At 44.2% G+C, this 20,080-nt stretch overlaps 1 protein-coding gene across 1 annotated transcript; it reads left to right on the top strand.

Annotated features, from left to right (window-relative positions):
- Positions 1-1,552: 1,552 nt before the first annotated feature.
- On the top strand, positions 1,553-16,803 carry LOC311234586 (uncharacterized protein; the record flags this gene model as incomplete). Its single annotated transcript, XM_084321833.1, has 4 exons — positions 1,553-1,892; positions 2,858-3,045; positions 14,421-14,663; positions 16,528-16,803. The coding sequence occupies 4 exons, from the start codon at positions 1,553-1,555 to the stop codon at positions 16,801-16,803; spliced, it is 1,047 nt and encodes a 348-aa protein (XP_084177959.1).
- Between the last annotated feature and the right edge of the window lie 3,277 nt (positions 16,804-20,080).

Genomic DNA, 20,080 nt, shown 5'->3' with positions numbered 1-20,080 from the left:
GAGGTTGCGACCCCCTCTGCGTGCCCCCCTGTCTCCGGAGGTCTCGTAGTGGTGACCGGAGTGGCGGATGTCCCGCGATGATGTCGGGGAGTTCGCGACCCTCTCTGCGCCGCCCCCTATCTCCCTGTCTCCGGCTGTCCCTGAGCAACGACCGGAGTGTTAAATGTCCCTTGACTAAGACGGGGAGGACGTGACCCTCTTTGCGCCGCCCCTGTGCCTCAAATAGATTCGCTATCAGCTCTATCTTTAATCTTTCAAAATGTTCAGTTGCTATCGCTATTAGCTCTATCTTTAATTTTTCAAAATGTACAGTTGCTATTGCATGCACTCATCTGTGTTCCACTACACACATGAGTGCATGCTTACCAACTGTTAGTCTGCAACACTACTATCACCGACATCTAAGAAGGGAGATCCCCCCTTGAATGGCCCTTCTAAGGTTTCTCTCCTCCACATTGCCTGTGGAGCTTTTTTTCCCTATTGTTAGGTTTTAGTGAGTTTTTCCTTACCTTCGCGTGGGGTATGTCTGGGAGTGCTTGCATTCTTTCATTTATTTGCATTTATCTAAAAATGTTTGCACCTTATGGTGTTCTTGTTCTGTTCTTGACTTATTGTTATGTTTTCTTCTTGACTTGTTTAAAGAAGATCTGTACGGCCCATGGGGACATTAACGTGTGTTGTCGGGCCCTATAAATAAATTTGATTTGATTTGATTTGATATATCCTGGAAAGAGCGGAGACCAAAACTGCTGTATTTCCGTATTTGGCTGCCTGGTGCGCCTGTGCTGTGATCACAGCGCATGCGCATCATGCACCCAACGCCGGAAATAATGCAGTGTTGACCAGTTTATAAAAATATAGGAGTGTACCTGGATCACAGGGCAGGTACTCTGTCCTTCTACAGCGTCCTTGACACAATGACCCTCCTGCACAGAGTCAACACCACATTCACTCAGCCTCTCTATCCTGGACTTTGGTTTTACTCACCCTGTGTGGAGGCTGCGTTTTGTAAGCTGAAGTACTAGAGATCAGTGACATTCACAGCTCCTCTACCCAGGTTTTTTTTTTTAATTTAAATTGATCTTGAAGATGCTGAGTTGTGAAAGATGAGGTAATTAGGAGTTACATTCACTCAGTCACTCTATCATTGTTCTGAGGGACACAGTTTCTAGCCTACCGGGGTAACGTTTGTCTGATTGGATATATTCACATATTTGATTCCCATCTTCACTACCTCTGTTCCTTTGCATGTGGGGAAGTCAGCATCTTTATTTTCATACTCTGGGCAGGTTGGACAACAATATGCAACCATTGTATTTGTATTTGATCACCTTTGGTCATTTTGGTCATTAGGGATTTGGGCCTGTCTCTCCTCTCTCAATGGTAACAATGTGGTGGCCGGACCTCCATGGGGGAGGTTGATTCAGCCTATAACCTTCTCCCTCACCTCTTATCTCTGCGCAGCCGGGACACTTCATACAGGACACTCTTCTATCTTCAAGGCCTTCGGTTGAACCCAGAGCCAGGATGTGCTGGGCATGGGTCAGCCAGGATGTGTGGGGCGTGGGTCAGCCAGGATGTGTGGGGCGTGGGTCAGCCAGGATGTGTGGGGCGTGGGTCAGCCAGGATGTGTGGGGCGTGGGTCAGCCAGGATGTGTGGGGCGTGGGTCAGCCAGGATGTGTGGGGCGTGGGTCAGCCAGGATGTGTGGGGCGTGGGTCAGCCAGGATGTGTGGGGCGTGGGTCAGCCAGGATGTGTGGGGCGTGGGTCAGCCAGGATGTGTGGGGCGTGGGTCAGCCAGGATGTGTGGGGCGTGGGTCAGCCAGGATGTGTGGGGCGTGGGTCAGCCAGGATGTGTGGGGCGTGGGTCAGCCAGGATGTGTGGGGCGTGGGTCAGTCGTAAATGCAACTCTTTTATTTTAGAACAGACCCATCTGCGTTATCAAAAGAGCTCAAGGAGAGAGAGAGAGAGAGAGAGAGAGAGAGAGAGAGAGAGAGAGAGAGAGAGAGAGAGAGAGAGAGAGAGAGAGAGAGAGAGAGAGAGAGAGAGAGAGAGAGAGAGAGAGTTGTTCTTCTGGTGGCAGACTTTGAGGGAGACAGACCTAGATAGGAAGAATGATCATTCATTGAATATTGTGCATTTTGTCTTTTGTTCTTTTATTCTTACTAAATAAACGTGGACATCTAAGCCCAGAAGGACCCGTGTGGATATTTGATATTTGATCGATCCTACTGTCTTATCTAGAAGCTCATACTGGCTGCATATCTTTTCTAGTGTCTATCTAGAAGCTCATTGGTTTGTACATTTTACTAGATTTTCTAGATTATTATAATTTATTTTTGTAACAAAAGTTTTTATTAGTGAAGCAAGTTTGTACAATTACAAAGTCAGAATTATTCATTCACCCTTTTTTCCTTTTTTTTGTATAATCTGCCTCACCCCCAAACCCACCCACCCACCCCAAGGATCAACAGGTAGGACTATATACATAACATGCAACAAGAGAAAAGGTTCAAATTTTTGTTTTGAATGTATGTTTTTTGTAATCTGTATATTGGCCTGGCGAATTATGTTGTTGTTATCATTGTATTAATTGTGATACTGCACACGATAACCATTAAGTATAAGGATCTTGAATACAAGGTGTAGTGGTTTAAGCCCTATAGTCAATACAATGACGAGAGATCTTTGGACGGGCCATTGTAACACTTGGCCCGTTTTCATTCATTCATTCAACTCTCACTGATTTACAGTATAAACTGGTGGCAGATTGGACACAAGATGGCGCTATTCACCATACAATCATTAGACTCTAGCTTGCCTTCATTTGCAGGCACCTCTCCGATGTTGTCCCAGTACACCACCAGAGTGCTGTCCATGCTGAGCCTGTCACCCAGCCTGTCACCCAGTCTGTCACCCAGTCTGTCACCCAGTCTGTCACCCAGTCTGTCACCCAGCCTGTCACCCAGTCTGTCACCCAGCCTGTCACCCAGCCTGTCACCCAGCCTGTCACCCAGCCTGTCACCCAGCCTGTCACCCAGCCTGTCACCCAGTCTGCTCTCCCTGGTGACAGTCCTTCAGCTACCCCCCCCCCCCCCCCACAGGCTCAGTTACACCCCCCCCCCCCCCCACACAGGCTCAGCTACACCCCCCCCCCCCACAGGCTCAGCTACACCCCCCCCCCCCCACAGGCTCAGTTACACCCCCCCCCCACACAGGCTCAGCTACACCCCCCCCCCCCACAGGCTCAGCTACACCCCCCCCCACAGGCTCAGCTACACCCCCCCCCCCCCACAGGCTCAGTTACACCCCCCTCCCCCCACAGGCTCAGCTACACCCCCCCCACACAGGCTCAGTTACACCCCCCCCCCACAGGCTCAGCTACACCCCCCCCCCCCACACAGGCTCAGTTACACCCCCCCCCCAGGCTCAGCTACACCCCCCCCACACAGGCTCAGTTACACCCCCCCCCCCCCCCACAGGCTCAGCTATACCCCCCCCCCCCCCACACAGGCTCAGTTACACCCCCCCCCCCCCCCCCCACAGGCTCAGCTACACCCCCCCCCACACAGGCTCAGTTACACCCCCCCCCCCACACAGGCTCAGTTACACCCCCCCCCCCCACAGGCTCAGTTACACCCCCCCCCCCCCCACAGGCTCAGCTACACCCCCCACTCAAATCTGACTCCTCATCTACAGTTCCTCCTGACATCTGACATCTTCACCTTCATGTAAAAACCTTTCAAACTTGTTTTCATCAGTACATGGTCTTATCAGGTCTTATCAGTACATGGTCTTATCAGTACATGGTCTTATCAGGTCTTATCAGTACATGGTCTTATCAGGTCTTATCAGTACATGGTCTTATCAGTACATGGTCTTATCAGTACATGGTCTTATCAGGTCTTATCAGTACATGGTCTTATCAGTATATGGTCTTATCAGTACATGGTCTTATCAGGTCTTATCAGTACATGGTCTTATCAGTACATGGTCTTATCAGTACATGGTCTTATCAGGTCTTAGCAGCACATGGTCTTATCAGTACAATGTCTTATCAGGTCTTATCAGTACATGGTCTTATAATAATAATAATAATAATAATAATAATAATGGCTTGGATTTATATAGCGCTCTTCATGACACCCAGAGCGCTTCACAGAGTCCATTATTCGTTCATACACAGTCATACCGGTGGTGGTAAGCTACAATTGCAGCCAGAGCTGCCCTGAGGCAGACTCACGGAAGCGTGGCGAATAATCATCGCCTACGGCCCCTCCGACCACCACCAACATTCATTCACATGCATACACATTCATACGAGGCAAGTAGGTTAGGTGTCTTGCCCAAGGACACAACGGCGATGGGATGGACATGGGCTTGAGCGGGATTCGAACCACCAACCCTTCGATCATTGGACGACCCGCTCTACCCCTGAGCCAAAGACGCCCCACAGTACATGGTCTTATCAGTACATGGTCTTATCAGGTCTTATCAGTACATGGTCTTATCAGGTCTTATCAGTACATGGTCTTAGCAGTACATGTTCTGAGCAGCCCATCGTCTTAAATGGCTGCTTTTTTATATAACGGCTTTTATCCAAAGCGCTTTACAATTTGTTCCTCACATTTACCCATTCACTCACACATTCACACACAGACGGCAACCATGCAAGGTGCCAACCTGCTCATCGGGAGCAATTAGGGGTTAAGTGTCTTGCTCAAGGACACATCAGCACGCTGCCCAGGAGGAGTGGGAATCGAACCGGGAACCTCCGGATTGCCAGACGACTGCTCTCTACCTCCCGAGCCACTGTCGCTCCAGCAGCACATGGTCTGAGCAGCACATTGTCTTATCAGTACATGGTTAGTTGGCCTCATGTTTTCCCCTCAGTTACAAACACAGAGTTGGCAACTCTATTGTCCTGCCTAGAAAAAGAGAGCAGCCTCATTTGCCTGACAATAGAATATCAACTGTAGTGTAAACGGCCCATGAGGCTGACAGGTGTCCGTTCAGTCATGGGGCTGAGAGAACGGTTTCTGCTGACTTGATAACTCAACTGATTTCAATAACAATAAGCAGACCTTTTTCACACACATAAAAGGCAGAGGGCACGGGGACAGGCCTGTCCTGGACACACGGTGGCATGATGGGAAAGGTAAGCAAACAACATCACCATTATCCTTAAAAAGGACAAACCGACAAGCCTTCACCAACCAAATGAAGGAGTAATAGTAATAGTGGTAGTAGTAGTAGTAGTAGTTAGTAGTAGTAGTAGTAGTAGTGGTAGTGGTAGTAGTAACCGTAGTAAATAAATGGCTGCATTTATATAGCGCTTTTATCCAAAGCGCTTTACAATTTGTTCCTCACACTTTTACCCATTCACTCACACATTCACGGCGGAGGCAACCATGCAAGGTGCCAACCTGCTCATCGGGAGCAGTTTAGGGGTTAAGTGTCTTGCTCAAGGACCCTTCGGCACACTGCCCAGGAGGAGCGGGTATCGAACCGGGAACCTCTGGATTACCAGACGACTGCTCTACCTCCCGAGCTACTGTCACCCCTACTACTACTCCTAATATTACTACTACTACTACTAGTGTTACTTCTTCTTCTTTCGTGTAACGTCAGAGGTCCAACTCTGTATCTTGTAGCCATGCCCTTAACTCTGGTCCCACATCAAAGAGGCTGGCTTCCGAGGGTGGTTTGTATAGGGGGCAGATGGTCAGGATGTGGTCAACAGTCTGCTCAGGGTCTCCACACTCACATGCAGCGCTGTCTGCCAGGCCCCACTTCTTTAATGATGCTTTAAAGCGACCAACCCCAGATCTTAAACGGTTCAGCAGAACCCATTGCCGGCGTGGAAGATCGTCTCCTGTGGCGCCATCTCCTGGATCCCAGATGTAGTGGTGGATACGGGTTGGCCCAGCACTCTCCCACTCTCTCTTCCAGGCTGCCGCCAGCCATCCATTTCTGGATAGGTCCTCAGTGGTGGAATGGAGCATCTCTTGTGCCACCTTGTTGTAGGGGTGGCGGGACTTGAGTCTGCTCATAGGTGCTGTTGTTGTTGTGGTGTTGTGTAGGATGTGCCAGTCATGCTTCACTGCCTTCCTTGCTAGGGCGAGAGTGGCAGCCTCTCGTCGTAGGCCAGCTGGTGCGATTCCTGCAAGGACTGGCAGCAGGAAGACGGGTGTAGCCTTCAGGCATCCAGTGATGATCCGGAGGGCGTTGTTAGTAGCCGCATCAACTTTTTTAACGTGTGGGCTTCTGCTCCAGACTGAACTACTAGTAGTAGTAATAACAGTAATAGTAGTAGTAGTAGTAGTAGTAGTAGTAGTAGTAGTAGTAGTAGTAGTAGTAGTAGTAGTAGTAGTAGTAGTAGTAGTAGTAGTAATAACAGTATTAGTAGTAGTAGTAATAGTAATAACAGTAATAGTAGTAGTAGTAATAACAGTATTAGTAATAGTAGTAGTATTTGTAATAACAGTATTAGTAATAGTAGTAGTAGTAATAACAACAGTATTAGTAATAGTAGTAGTAGTAATAACAGTATTAGTAATAATAATAGTAGTAGTAGTAGTAATAACAGTATTAGTAATAGTAGTAGTAGTAGTAGTAGTAGTAGTATTAGTAGTAGTAGTAGTAGTAGTAGTAGTAGTAGTAGTAGTAGTAGTAGTAGTAGTAATAACAGTATTAGTAATAGTAGTAGTAGTAATAACAGTATTAGTAATTGCAGTAGTAGTAGTAATAACAGTATTAGTAATAGTAGTAGTAGTAGTAGTAGTAGTAGTAATAACAGTATTAGTAATAGTAGTAGTAGTAATAACAGTATTAGTAATTGTAGTAGTAGTAGTAATAACAGTATTAGTAATAGTAGTAGTAGTAGTAATAACAATATTAGTAATAGTAGTAGTAGTAATAACAGTATTAGTAATTGTAGTAGTAGTAGTAATAACAGTATTAGTAATTGTAGTAGTAGTAGTAGTAATAACAGTATTAGTAGTACAGTAGTAGTAATTGATTTAGCAGGGAATCAAAACAGTGGTAATGAATCCATTGTGATCTTATGAAGCTGGTCTGGATTTGAGACATCTGGGAAGCACAATGGTGCTGGTCTGGACTTTGGGACGTATGTGAAGCACAATGGTGCTGGTCTGGACTCCTGTCTTTGAGATGTCTGGGAAGCACAATGATGCCTGTCTTTTGGATATCTGGGAAGCACAATGATGAATGTCTTTGGGACTTCTCGGAAGCACAATGATGCTGGTCTGGACTCTTGTCTTTGAGACATCTGGGAAGCACAATGATGCTGGTCTGGACTCCTGTCTTTGTGACATCTGGGAACCACAATGATGCCTGTCTTTTGGATGTCTGGGAAGCACAATGATGCCTGTTTCTGAGACATTCTGGGAAGCACAATGATGCTTGTTTCTGAGACATTCTGGGAAGCACAATGATGCCTGTTTCTGAGACATTCTGGGAAGCACAATGATGCCTGTATTTGAGACATTCTGGGAAGCACAATGATGCCTGTTTCTGAGACATTCTGGGAAGCACAATGATGCCTGTTTCTGAGACATTCTGGGAAGCACAATGATGCCTGTATTTGAGACATCTGGGAAGCACAATGATGCCTGTATTTGAGACATCTGGGAAGCACAATGATGCCTGTCTTTGGGACATTTACATTTAGTCATTTAGCTGACGCTTTTATCCAAAGCGACTTACAAGTTATTTTTTTATCCTCTTTTTCTCCGCCTGATTTTCTATTTTTCTCCCCATCCCAATTTAGTCGTTATGCCAATTCCCCCCTCCCCTACCTGGTTGTTGTGCGCATGTTCCTCCTACTGGTCGGTACAAGGGAACCCTGAAGTCTACCACATGCTTCCTCCGACACATGTGGAGACAGCCAGTGGCTCTCTTTTCACCTGGCAGCGAGGACTCTCATTGGTGAAGCGTAACGCGTGGGGGAGGTCACACTGCCTTCACCATTTCCTGCCTTTCACTGAGCACGCGCCCAGACCTGACCTGTAGGCGTCGCTGTCCACAATGCCAGATTACCACCCTCGACTTCCCTCCCGCTAACTCAGCCAAACGAGTTAGTATGACGATTGGCCCAAGCCGCAGGCAATGCTGACTCCGAGAGTCGAGACCGCAGCCTCTTGCATTGGTGACGAGCGCAAGCCCCTCGACTTAGAAGTTTTGTACGACAAGTCATCAGGAAGGGCACAACTCTATCAGCTGAGTAACAATGTTCATCAAAGTGTTGAGTGCTACAGTGTAGGTTAGTTTATTAGGACAGTGCATGACAGTAAGGTTAGTTAGGGTTAGATTCTTTTTAAATATTTAAATTTTATTTGAGATAATGGTTGAAGAAGTGCGTCTTTAATCAACGGCGAAAGATTGGACGGGTTTCGGCTGTCCTAACTGGGGTGGGTAGTTCATTCCACCATTGTGGGGCAAGGACTGAGAATAGGCGGCTTCTCCTTGATGACTCTCCCGGAGCTCGGATAGGAGTAGGTCTGAGACGGCCAGAAGATGCAGAGCGTAGGGGTCTTGAGGGTGTGTAGTTAGAGACCATTGACCGGAGGTAGGCGGGAGCGGTTCCCTTTGCCGCACGGTATGCCAGGTCGAGGGCCTTGAAGCGGATTCGTGCAGCAATGGGGAGCCAGTGCAGGTCCCTAAGAAGTGGGGTGACATGGGCAGACTTCGGTAGGTTTAAGATCAGGCGGGCCGCTGTGTTCTGAATGAGTCGAAGAGGCTTGGTGGCAGGGGCCAGGAGGCCAGCAAGCAGTGCGTTGCAGTAGTCGAGGTGGGAGATGACTGTTGATTGGACAAGGAGTTGGGTGGCTTCTTTTGTCAGGAAGGGGCGGATCCTTCTGATGTTGCTCAGGAGGAATCTGCAGGTTCTGGTTGTCGCTGCGATGTGAGCAGAGAAGTTCAACTGATCGTCGAGGACAACACCAAGGTTCTTGGCGTCGGAGACGTGGTCACAGCTGCATTCTCGACTGTGATGGAAAGGTCGGTCAGGGGGGAGGATTTGGCCGGCAGGTGGAGCAATTCTGTTTTGCTTAGGTTCAGTTTGAGGTGGTTGGTCGTCATCCAGGCGGAGATGTCGGACAGACAGGCCGAGATCCGCTCAGAGACGTGGATATCTGAGGGAGGGAAGGAGAGGAAGAGTTGAGAATCATGTGCGTAACAATGATACGAGAAGGCATGAGACGTGATAATGTTACCCAGTGATTTAGTGTAGAGGGAGAAGCGAAGGGGTCCTAGGACCGAGCCCTGGGGGACACCCGTCCGCAGGGGGCGGATGGCCGACAGGGTCCCTCTCCATGACACTTGGTAGGAGCGGTCATTGAGGTATGATGTCAGCCATGTCAGCGCAGAGCCAGCCACTCCCATTCCTGCGAGAGCCGCGAGGAGGATCTGATGGTTGACTGTGTCGAAGGTTGCAGATAGATCTAGGAGAATAAGGACAGAGAGGCCTTTCGCTTTTGCTAAGTGAAGTGCCTCTGTGACCGCAATGAGGGCCGTTTCTGTGGAGTGGCCAGTCCGGAAGTCTGACTGATTAGGGTCTAGGAGGTAATTCTGTAAGAGATAAGCAGTAAGTTGGTTGGATACAGCACGTTCAAGGAAGGAGAGAAGAGAGACAGGACGATAGTTGCCTATGACGGTGGGGTTCAGTTTTTTTTTTTTTATGAGCGGTGTGACTCTGGCTTGTTTTAGGGAGGTGGGGACCACCCCCGAGTTGAGGAAGGAGTTGATGGTTGCAGTTAGGAATGGGAGGATGTCCGGTGCTATGGTCTGGAGGAGTGGAGAGGGTAGCTGAGCTGGCATGTAGTCGGACGGTTCGACGTTACCAGTGTCAGGGTCTCGGCTTCTGTAATGGGAGAGAAAGATGACAGAGTGAAGGATGAGGTTCTGGGCCATCCTAACTGGGACATCTGGGAAGCACAATGATGCCTGTCTTTGTGATATCTGGGAAGCACAATGATGCCTGTCTTTGGGACATCTGGGAAGCACAATGATGCCTGTTTCTGAGACATTCTGGGAAGCACAATGATGCCTGTCTTTGTGATATCTGGGAAGGACAATGATGCCTGTTTCTGAGACATTCTGGGAAGCATAATGATGAATGTCTTTGGGACTTCTGGGAAGCACAATGATGCCTGTCTTTGTGACATCTGGGAAGCACAATGATGCTGGTCTGGACTCTTGTCTTTGAGACATCTGGGAAGCACAATGGTGCTGGTCTGGACTCCTGTCTTTGAGACATCTGGGAAGCACAATGGTGCTGGTCTGGACTCCTGTCTTTGAGACATCTGGGAAGCACACCAGATATGACAATATTCAGAGGGAATGATATCATGGCTTCCCAATTGTGATTAACATGTAAAAGATCTCAAATAAATCCCCAAAAGACCATGGACCTATCGTTGTGTCCCAGGGCTCCCCACTTGAGAAGATATGAAGAATTGCATGACTGTCTATACTGTAGATGGGGAAATAACAGCTGGAGTGAAACCAAACGAAAATAGTCATCCTCATACAAAAGAAACGTGTACATGTTGTGCCAACTTCTAGTGAATAAATTACATGGAATTAGACAAAGCCTCTCACGAGCCACCAAGGGTCCCCAGACCACACTTTGACTAACTGTTACTAGTGCTTTAGGCTCCAGCAGAGAACAGTCAAGTTTCTAACTCAACCAGGGACCAGGCCTGATTTATCACAAGGTTCCATAGCTTTATTCTTTCATACGATCATTTCAAAGAACATGAAAAAAAATAAAGAATTATACCTATGGTGTTTATATTGTGATTATTAATTAATTTATTCATTGATTTAAACTTAAATTTATTCTCAAAATGAACATTTACAATGACGTCAACATCAAAATACAAACAGGTCAGAATACATAATGGATCAAATACATTTGTATAAATAGGACAAAAACACAGGTGAAAAGCGAAGAAAACTAAAAAGAGAGATCCAATTAAAAACAGTTATATACTGAGGTAGGGAGGTTTGTGATCATGTTCTTAAATTAAAAACAGTTACATACTGAGGTAGGGAGGTTTGTGATCATGTTATAAATTAAAAACAGTTACATACTGAGGTAGATAGGTTTGTGATCATGTTCTTAAATTAAAAACAGTTACATACTGAGGTAGGGAGGTCAGGTTTGTGATCATGTTCTTAAATTAAAAAGTTACATACTGAGGTAGGGAGGTTTGTGATCATGTTCTTAAATAAAAAAGTTACATACTGAGGTAGGGAGGTTTGTGATCATGTTCTTAAATTAAAAACAGTTACATACTGAGGCAGGGAGGTTTGTGATCATGTTCTTAAATTAAAAACAGTTACATACTGAGGTAGGGAGGTTTGTGATTATGTTCTTAGTTTTACTATAATCAATTCCTGAAGGCGGTCATACCCAAAACGTAAATAAAGTACTAATCGACCGCATGATAAAAGGTACATAATGTAAGTTCAGTTATAGCCACTCGACACTGCAGCAAATAGATTTTTCTTTTTTTTCTTCTTTTTTTACCGTTACACATATAGACTGCCCTTCCAACTGAAAAATGTCAGGATAGAATCAAAATATTAGGTAAAGAGAGAGAGATGCCCCATATTCCATTGCAGTTTGCACGGCCTCCTCAGCGTGCCTCTCCGCGGACCTATATATTTTATGCATAGCGTGGGTGGTGATGATGATGATGATAGAAACCGCTGTGGCACATACAGTTGAATGCTGGTATTACACTCATTGAGGGACACGAAGAAGTCTAGTCCGATGGGATTTGGGAATCTCAAATACAAATTGGGATTGGAATAAAAAATGCATTTATATTAAACAATACAGAATATACAGCACTTCTTGGGGTCTGTAGGGTAAGCACTTATTCCCTCCCCCCTGAACATTTATGGAGATGTATGGGCCTTTTAAGTCAGTGATAAAAGTGTCTTTCAAGGATAAGTGAGCTCCTGCACTGATTATTATAGTTCAATATTCAATATTTGATCACCAAAACCCCCCAAAAAGCATAAAAAGGGGGCCCCCGCCCGAAAAGGGCCCTTAAAAATCTACACGCGCTCGGTTAATATATACACACAAGTGTAGTGCCCTTTTCAGCCATTGAGCACCTGCCCCTCTAAAGTCCTGTGCACGTCCGTCAATCATACCACTGTGCCTGTGAAGAGGGCTGTGACCTAACTGGTGTTCAGATCATCTTCTAACTGATGTCTCTCTCTGTGTTCAGATAATCTTCTAACTGATGTCTCTCTGTGTTCAGATCATCTTCTAACTGATGTCTCTCTCTCTGTGTTCAGATCATCTTCTAACGTCTCTCTCTCTGTGTTCAGATCATCTTCTAACTCTGTGTTATTATTTTATTTCTTTTATTTCTTTATTTCACACCATTTCAGCAAAACAGTAAAAACATTGGGTCTCGTTCCCGAACGGATTTACGACCAAAAATGTCCGCTTAGGCAGATTTCTGCCCATTTAAGACATATTAGGGCTGGTAGCGCGATTCCCGTTTTTTTTTATCCACTTTTTCTCCCATTTTCTATTTTTCTCCCATCTCAATTTCCATATCGTCCAATTCAACCCTCCCCTGTCTTCGAACGCTGTTTCTTGCCTCCCACAAGCCGGCTGCAATGTGGACTAAGTCATACATAGCACGAGTCCCCTCCGATACTCGAGGTAACAGCCGTCACATCTTTTCACCTGCGCGGCTCGATCTTTCAGCGTCGGGGGTCTGGGCTTTGGAAGGGCCCCGCCCCCGTCGCTTCTTGATTCTACTGCGCAGGCGCACCAACCGACCTGTAGTAGTCGCTGTCCACAACGCCCATCCCCACCCTTCAGTTTCCCTCCCCATAATACGGCCAATGTGTATTACTGTGGACGACCAGCTAAACTGAAAGCAATGTGGAGAGCGGGGCTCGAGCCTAGTCTCCAGCATTCGTTACGAGCGCCTTGCCCACTACGCCACGTAGCCGTGCGATTCCCCAAAAGTATAATTACTTTAATTACTCAGATATTCAAACACAATTATGCAATTATTGTGAAATGATTGAAAATAATAATTATTTAATGCCTTCTGTGGAATTTGTATTTCTTATTTGTTACATATCTGTTTTAATGATTAATTATATACATTTGAAAGAATGCAGGTCAACATGTAATATATCCCATTGATTGGTATACAATGGGACAGACCTTTGTTTGATATAGCTATAAACCTGCATTCCTTCGAATATATCATTAATCAATTAAACTTATATTGAAATACACTATATAGCCTATACACCAACACTGAAATGACAGTGGATACATAAATAAATAAGAACTAAAGCTAATCACGTGGAAATAGACTGCATTAATATTCCAGTCTTGTGTGCGCCAGTATGGCTTACGTGTCTAATGAATGAACAGTATAGGCTTAATATATTCTAGTTACTTGTTTCATTAGGATTTAGTAGATACTATATATATGCTCTGTATAGACTGTACTTATACTGTACGTAGGGCAGAGCATATATAGTATCTACTAAATCCTAATGAAACAAGTCATTAATGGAATAATAAGCCTATACTGCGTTCATTCATTACGCGCGTAGGCTATACAGTACTGCGCGCGCGCGAGTGTGTGTGTGTGTGTGCGCGCGCTGTGGCAGGTGTACCACGAGCTGTACTATATATGATGCCAATACATTAATCTAATCTAATTTTGATGGGTCGCAAGACTCGCAAAGCGCTTCCGCCATTCCATTTTCACGCAGCTGCATCATTAGTTGCCTTATAAGGAGCTCTGGAGGCGTTGTTTTGTATGCAAATGACCTGAACAGGGACGCGCTTTCGCTTTTGAGACATATGCATTCTCGAACGCAGATATCACAGCTGTGATCGTTTGAGACACTTAAGACATATTACCAGCGTGTTGAGGACTCAGAGTGAACTTGTCATTGATTCTGTCTCAGTCGGTTCCAAGATAAGTCTTCCAAGAGAACTCTTTGGAAAATATTGGGGAATGAGACCCATTGACCATGACAGAAAGTGTATAAAGGTGCTGAGTAGAGGCAAGAGACCCAGATGGGCCTATACGGGGCCTCAACTCATTAAATCATTGGATTAAAAAAAAATAAGTTCATAAAACAATTTTCATAATATTAAGATAATAATAAGATAATAATAATGATAACAATAATAATCAAAGTAATAATAATAATAACAACAACAACAACAACAACAACAACAACAACAACAACAACAACAACAACAACAACAACAACATTAATAATAATTAGTCTAAAACAAATTAACATGAAACTGGAAAAACAAAGTGACATTAATGGTTTTATGAGATTGAAACTATTCATTTAATAATGTATATTTATTTGTGTTCAGATCATCTTCTACGAGGGCAGGAACTTTGAGGGGCGTCACTATGAGTGCAGCGGTGACTGTCCTGACATGCACTCTCACTTCTCCCGCTGCAACTCCATCCGCGTGGACAGCGGCTGCTGGATGGCCTACGAGAAGCCCAACTTCTCGGGTTACCAGTACATGCTGACCAAGGGGAAGTACGCCGACCACCACCGCTGGTCCGGGTTCAACGACTGCCTCCGCTCCTGTCGCGTGATCCCTGCTGTGAGATACATCACACTCATGTCTCATCCATCCATCCATCCATCCATCCATCCATCCATCCATCCATCCATCCATCCATCCATCCATCCATCCATCCATCCATCCATCCATCCATCCATCCATCCATCCATCCATCCATCCATCTATCTATCTATCTATCTATCTATCTATCTATCTATCTATCTATCTATCTATCTATCTATCTATCTATCTATCTATCTATCTATCTATCTATCTATCTATCTATCTATCTATCTATCCATCCATCCATCCATCCATCCATCCATCCATCCATCCATCCATCCATCCATCCATCCATCCATCCATCTATCTATCTATCTATCTATCTATCTATCTATCTATCTATCTATCTATCTATCTATCTATCTATCTATCTATCTATCTATCTATCTATCTATCTATCTATCTATCTATCTATCTATCTATCTATCTATCTATCTATCTATCTATCTATCTATCTATCTATCTATCTATCTATCTATCTATCTATCTATCTATCTATCTATCTATCTATCTATCAATCAATCTATCTATCTATCTATCTATCAATCTATCTATCTATCTATCTATCTATCTATCTATCTATCTATCTATCTATCTATCTATCTATCTATCTATCTATCTATCTATCTATCTATCTATCTATCTATCCATCCATCTATATACTGTAACTATCTATTCATCTATATATCTATCTATCTATCTATCCATCCATCCATCTATATATATATCTATCCATCCATCTATAAACTCTAGCTATATAGCTATCTAGTATCTATCCATCCATCTACATACTGTAACTATCTATTCATCTATATATCTATCTATCTATTCATCTATATATCTATCCATCCATCCATCTATATATCTATCTATCTATCCATCCATCTATATAACTATCTATTCATCTATATATCTATCTATCTATCTATCCATCTATATATCTATCTATCTATCTATCCATCCATCTATATAACTATCTATTAATCTATATCTATCCATCCAACCATCCTATCTATCTATCTATTCATCTATATATCTATCCATCTATCCATCTATATATCTATCTATCTATCTATCTATCTATCTATCCATCCATCTATATAACTATCTATTCATCTATATATCTATCTATCTATTAATCTATATATCTATCTATCCATCCATCCATCCATCTAGATACTGTAACTATCTATCTATCTATTCATCTATATATATATATATATATATATATATATATATATATATATATATATATATATATATATATATATATATATATATATATATATATATATATATATCCATCCATCCATCTAGATATCTATCTATCCATCCATCTATATAACTATCTATTCATCTATATATCTATCTATCCATCCATCTATATAACTATCTATTAATCTATATATATATATACATCCATGCATCTAACTATCTATTCATCTATCCATCCATCCATCTATATACTGTAACTATATTCATCTATCTATCTATCTATCTATCTATCTATCTATCTATCTATCTATCTATCTATCTATCTATCTATCTATCTATCTATCTATCTATCTATCTATCTATCTATCTATCTATCTATCTATCTATCTATCTATCTATCTATCTATCTATCTATCTATCTATCTATCTATCTATCTATCTATCTATCTATCTATCTATCTATCTATCTATCTATCTATCTATCTATCTAACAACACAAGCAGTATAGACACCAGTCTTGTACTCGTGGAGATGAAATTATATCACGACTTTCATTTTATTTTGGATCACACAATGCTGATGCCTGTTCCGCCCCCCCCCCCCCCCCCCCTCTCTCCCTCTCCAGTACACCGGTAACTACAGGGTGAAGATCTTTGAGAGGTCCGACTTCGGAGGAAAGATGACGGACCTGAGTGACGACTGTCCCAACCTGCAGGACCGCTTCCACCTGCGGGACGTGTCCTCCTGCAACGTGGTGGAGGGCTACTGGATCTTCCACGAGCACCCCAGCTACCGGGGCCGCCAGTACCTGCTGCGTCCCGGGGAGTACAACAAGCACAGCGACTGGGGCAGCATGAGCTCCACCATCGGCTCCGTCCGCAGGGTCACCGAGGTCAACTAGCCCTGAGACGCCGCGGCCGGGCTGACTGACCAAGGGGGACACGCTTTGAACACATGGCACCGACACTGGCAGGGTTTCGGGTTCCATTCCCACACAAAACGTAACGTCCATGTTGTGATCGGTTGCCATAAAAAGGCAAGTGGTTCTCACACAACCTTGGGGTCGGGACCCCCCCCCCCCACCCACAGGGGCTCATGAGACGATGACAAATAAATTATAATGTTTATAATCTTTGGTATAGATCAGTTTTCTTAAATAATGAATATTTGCTACTACAATATGTACAGTTATTAATGAATATAAAACATTATTTCGTGTCAAAGTTCACCCTTCTGTCCATGCTGGATCAAAATCGGGGGTCAAAGTTCACTATTCTGTCCATGTTGGACCACACAGGGTGGGGGGGTCACAAGGCACCTCTCAAAGTTACCAGACTGAGAAGCATTGCTGGAAGGCACCTTGGAGACAAGCAGGCGTGATTCCTTCACCAGGCCACACTGTGGGGCCGAACCGCTTCCATGTCCCCTTCAGTGAAACTGGTTGAAACTGGTTCCATGTCTCCTTCAGTGAAACTGGTTCCATGTCCCCTTCAGTGAAACTGGTTGAAACTGGTTCCACGTGTCCTTCAGTGAAACTGGTTGAAACTGGTTCCACGTGTCCTTCAGTGAAACTGGTTGAAACTGGTTCCATGTCTCCTTCAGTGAAACTGGTTGAAACTGGTTCCATGTCTCCTTCAGTGAAACTGGTTGAAACTGGTTCCATGTCTCCTTCAGTGAAACTGGTTCCATGTCTCCTTCAGTGAAACTGGTTGAAACTGGTTCCACGTGTCCTTCAGTGAAACTGGTTGAAACTGGTTCCATGTCTCCTTCAGTGAAACTGGTTGAAACTGGTTCCATGTGTCCTTCAGTGAAACTGGTTGAAACTGGTTCCACGTGTCCTTCAGTGAAACTGGTTGAAACTGGTTCCATGTGTCCTTCAGTGAAACTGGTTGAAACTGGTTCCATGTGTCCTTCAGTGAAACTGGTTGAAACTGGTTCCATGTCTCCTTCAGTGAAACTGGTTGAAACTGGTTCCATGTCTCCTTCAGTGAAACTGGTTGAAACTGGTTCCACGTGTCCTTCAGTGAAACTGGTTGAAACTGGTTCCATGTCTCCTTCAGTGAAACTGGTTCCACGTGTCCTTCAGTGAAACTGGTTGAAACTGGTTCCTGAAACTGGTTCAGTGAACCTCAACAGCCTGTCGGCTCCACTCATCACAGCTGCATGTCATTTATCTCGCTGCTAGCGCTGCCCATTGGTTTGAATGAACAACACTAACGTGGTGTTTGTCACTTCGTGTGCGAGGAAGAGGCAACGTAGTGCCATCTTCCCACACATTGTGGCGGCAAGAAAGAGGGGGAAAATTAAATCAAGACTTAACCCTTTCACTGCCACACGACAGAAGGTTAACCCTTTATTATTACACAACCGTCGGTTGTGTGATAGTAAAGGGTTAACCTTCTGTCGTGTGGCAGTGAAAGGGTTAAGTCTTGATTTAATTTGAGTTCACCTCAACACTTGGTCGTCGTCATCAGGGAACTGAAGGGCTCAGTCTCAATCTGACACTAGGGAACTGTGAAGTGCACTTGGCAGGGGAAATTGGAAATATTTACCACGCTATTGTGACCAATTATTGTGCTTTCCAGAATTCTGTACAATTAAAAACACAAGAATTTATTTTCTCAAGTGGCAAGAGAGCTGCTTATTGAAAATTCTATTATCCACAAAAACGTACCTAACCCTTGCAGGATGTAATCTAGGACATAGTAATGATATACCCACTGATTGGAATCCGGCCAAAGATTTGACCACTAGAGGAAAACGGCTGAAACTAAAGGAATCCTGGGTAGATGTAGGTGTAATTAGAGTCGAGATGGCTTGACTCACATTAGCCTAATAATACATGTTATAATAATATTACCACACCTCCCCTCATATTGAATATCACTGCTGTCAGTTGAAAACCTCATAGCTCCAAAAGAAATACCTTCAGGTATTAAGACAATTATTCTCAATTTCTAATTGGTAAGCATGTATTGAAATAACAGCATGTGTTTTGAATGTTTTTAATGGGTCCTGCTTTTCATGGTACTATGAAAGCCTTTTACAAACAATGTTCTGTCAAAAGATATTCTTGAAAATGGAAAAACAAATAAAGCCCTTGAATTTTAGCAATTCATTCATGGTTTTTTAGTCATAAGAAAAATTGTTTTTAAGTATTTCAAGTATTTCTTTGTGATGAAATTAATCACATTATATTATAAGATCAAATCACTGTACTTAAGATATTGTAGGACACTTGAGAATCACAAAATGATGGGTGGCTGGGTGGCGCAGCGGACATTGCGCTCGTCACCAACGCGAGAGACACCGGTATCGAATCCGGCTGTCAGCATTGCCTCCGGCTTGGGCCGGCCGTCATACTGACTCAATTGGCAGAGTCAGCGGGAGGGGAGTCGATGGGTGGTAGTCTGGTCGTTGTAAACAGCGACTCCTACAGGTCGGTTGGGGTGCCTGCACAGCAAGGACAGGAGATGGTGAGGGTAGTGTGAGCCTCCCACACGTTACACCTCGCCAATGAGAGTCTGCGCTGGCAGGTGAAAAGAAGTGGCTGGCTGACTCTGCATGTATCGGAGGGGACATGCGATAGATTCTTCAACCCTCCCTACGACCGACCAGTGGGGGGCACATGCGAGCAACAATCAAGACAGGGGAGGGGAGAATTGGCACGGCTAAATTGGGATGGGAGAAAAATAGAAAAAGGAGGAGAAAAAGTGGATAAAAAAAAAAGAATCACAAAATGATCACATCACAGCCAGATAGCGGCGATATTGTTCTGGGAGCTGTCTGGAAGGTTGTCATGGCAGCAAACACGGCTTCTTACTAGGATGCCCGTTTGTTCTTTTAATTTCCAGAGGTTGAACTTTGATATTAGAAACACTAGAAACTTCTCTGTTCATGTAGTAGATAAAGAATAACAATGAATCCCAAACTGAAGAAATAATAATCCAGATGCACAGAGCTGTTTAGCCAGCGCGTCCTCAAAAGAGATACTTGTAAAGCAAATAAGGGACCTAAAAAGACTAATATATCCCTCTGTAGATATACAGAATATACATGTAGTGGACAGAGAAGTGTTGACTGGCAGCGGGTGAATCTAGGAGGAGGAACAGGTTAATGTTTGTGTTACTAACAGAAGCAGCAGCAACAATGCAATTAGTAACTGAAGAGCTGCTTAA

This window comes from Notolepis coatsorum (assembly GCF_963971535.1).
Source record: "Notolepis coatsorum genome assembly, chromosome: 9".
NCBI lineage: Eukaryota > Metazoa > Chordata > Actinopteri > Aulopiformes > Paralepididae > Notolepis > Notolepis coatsorum.
This window is presented reverse-complemented; position numbering and strand designations above follow the sequence as displayed.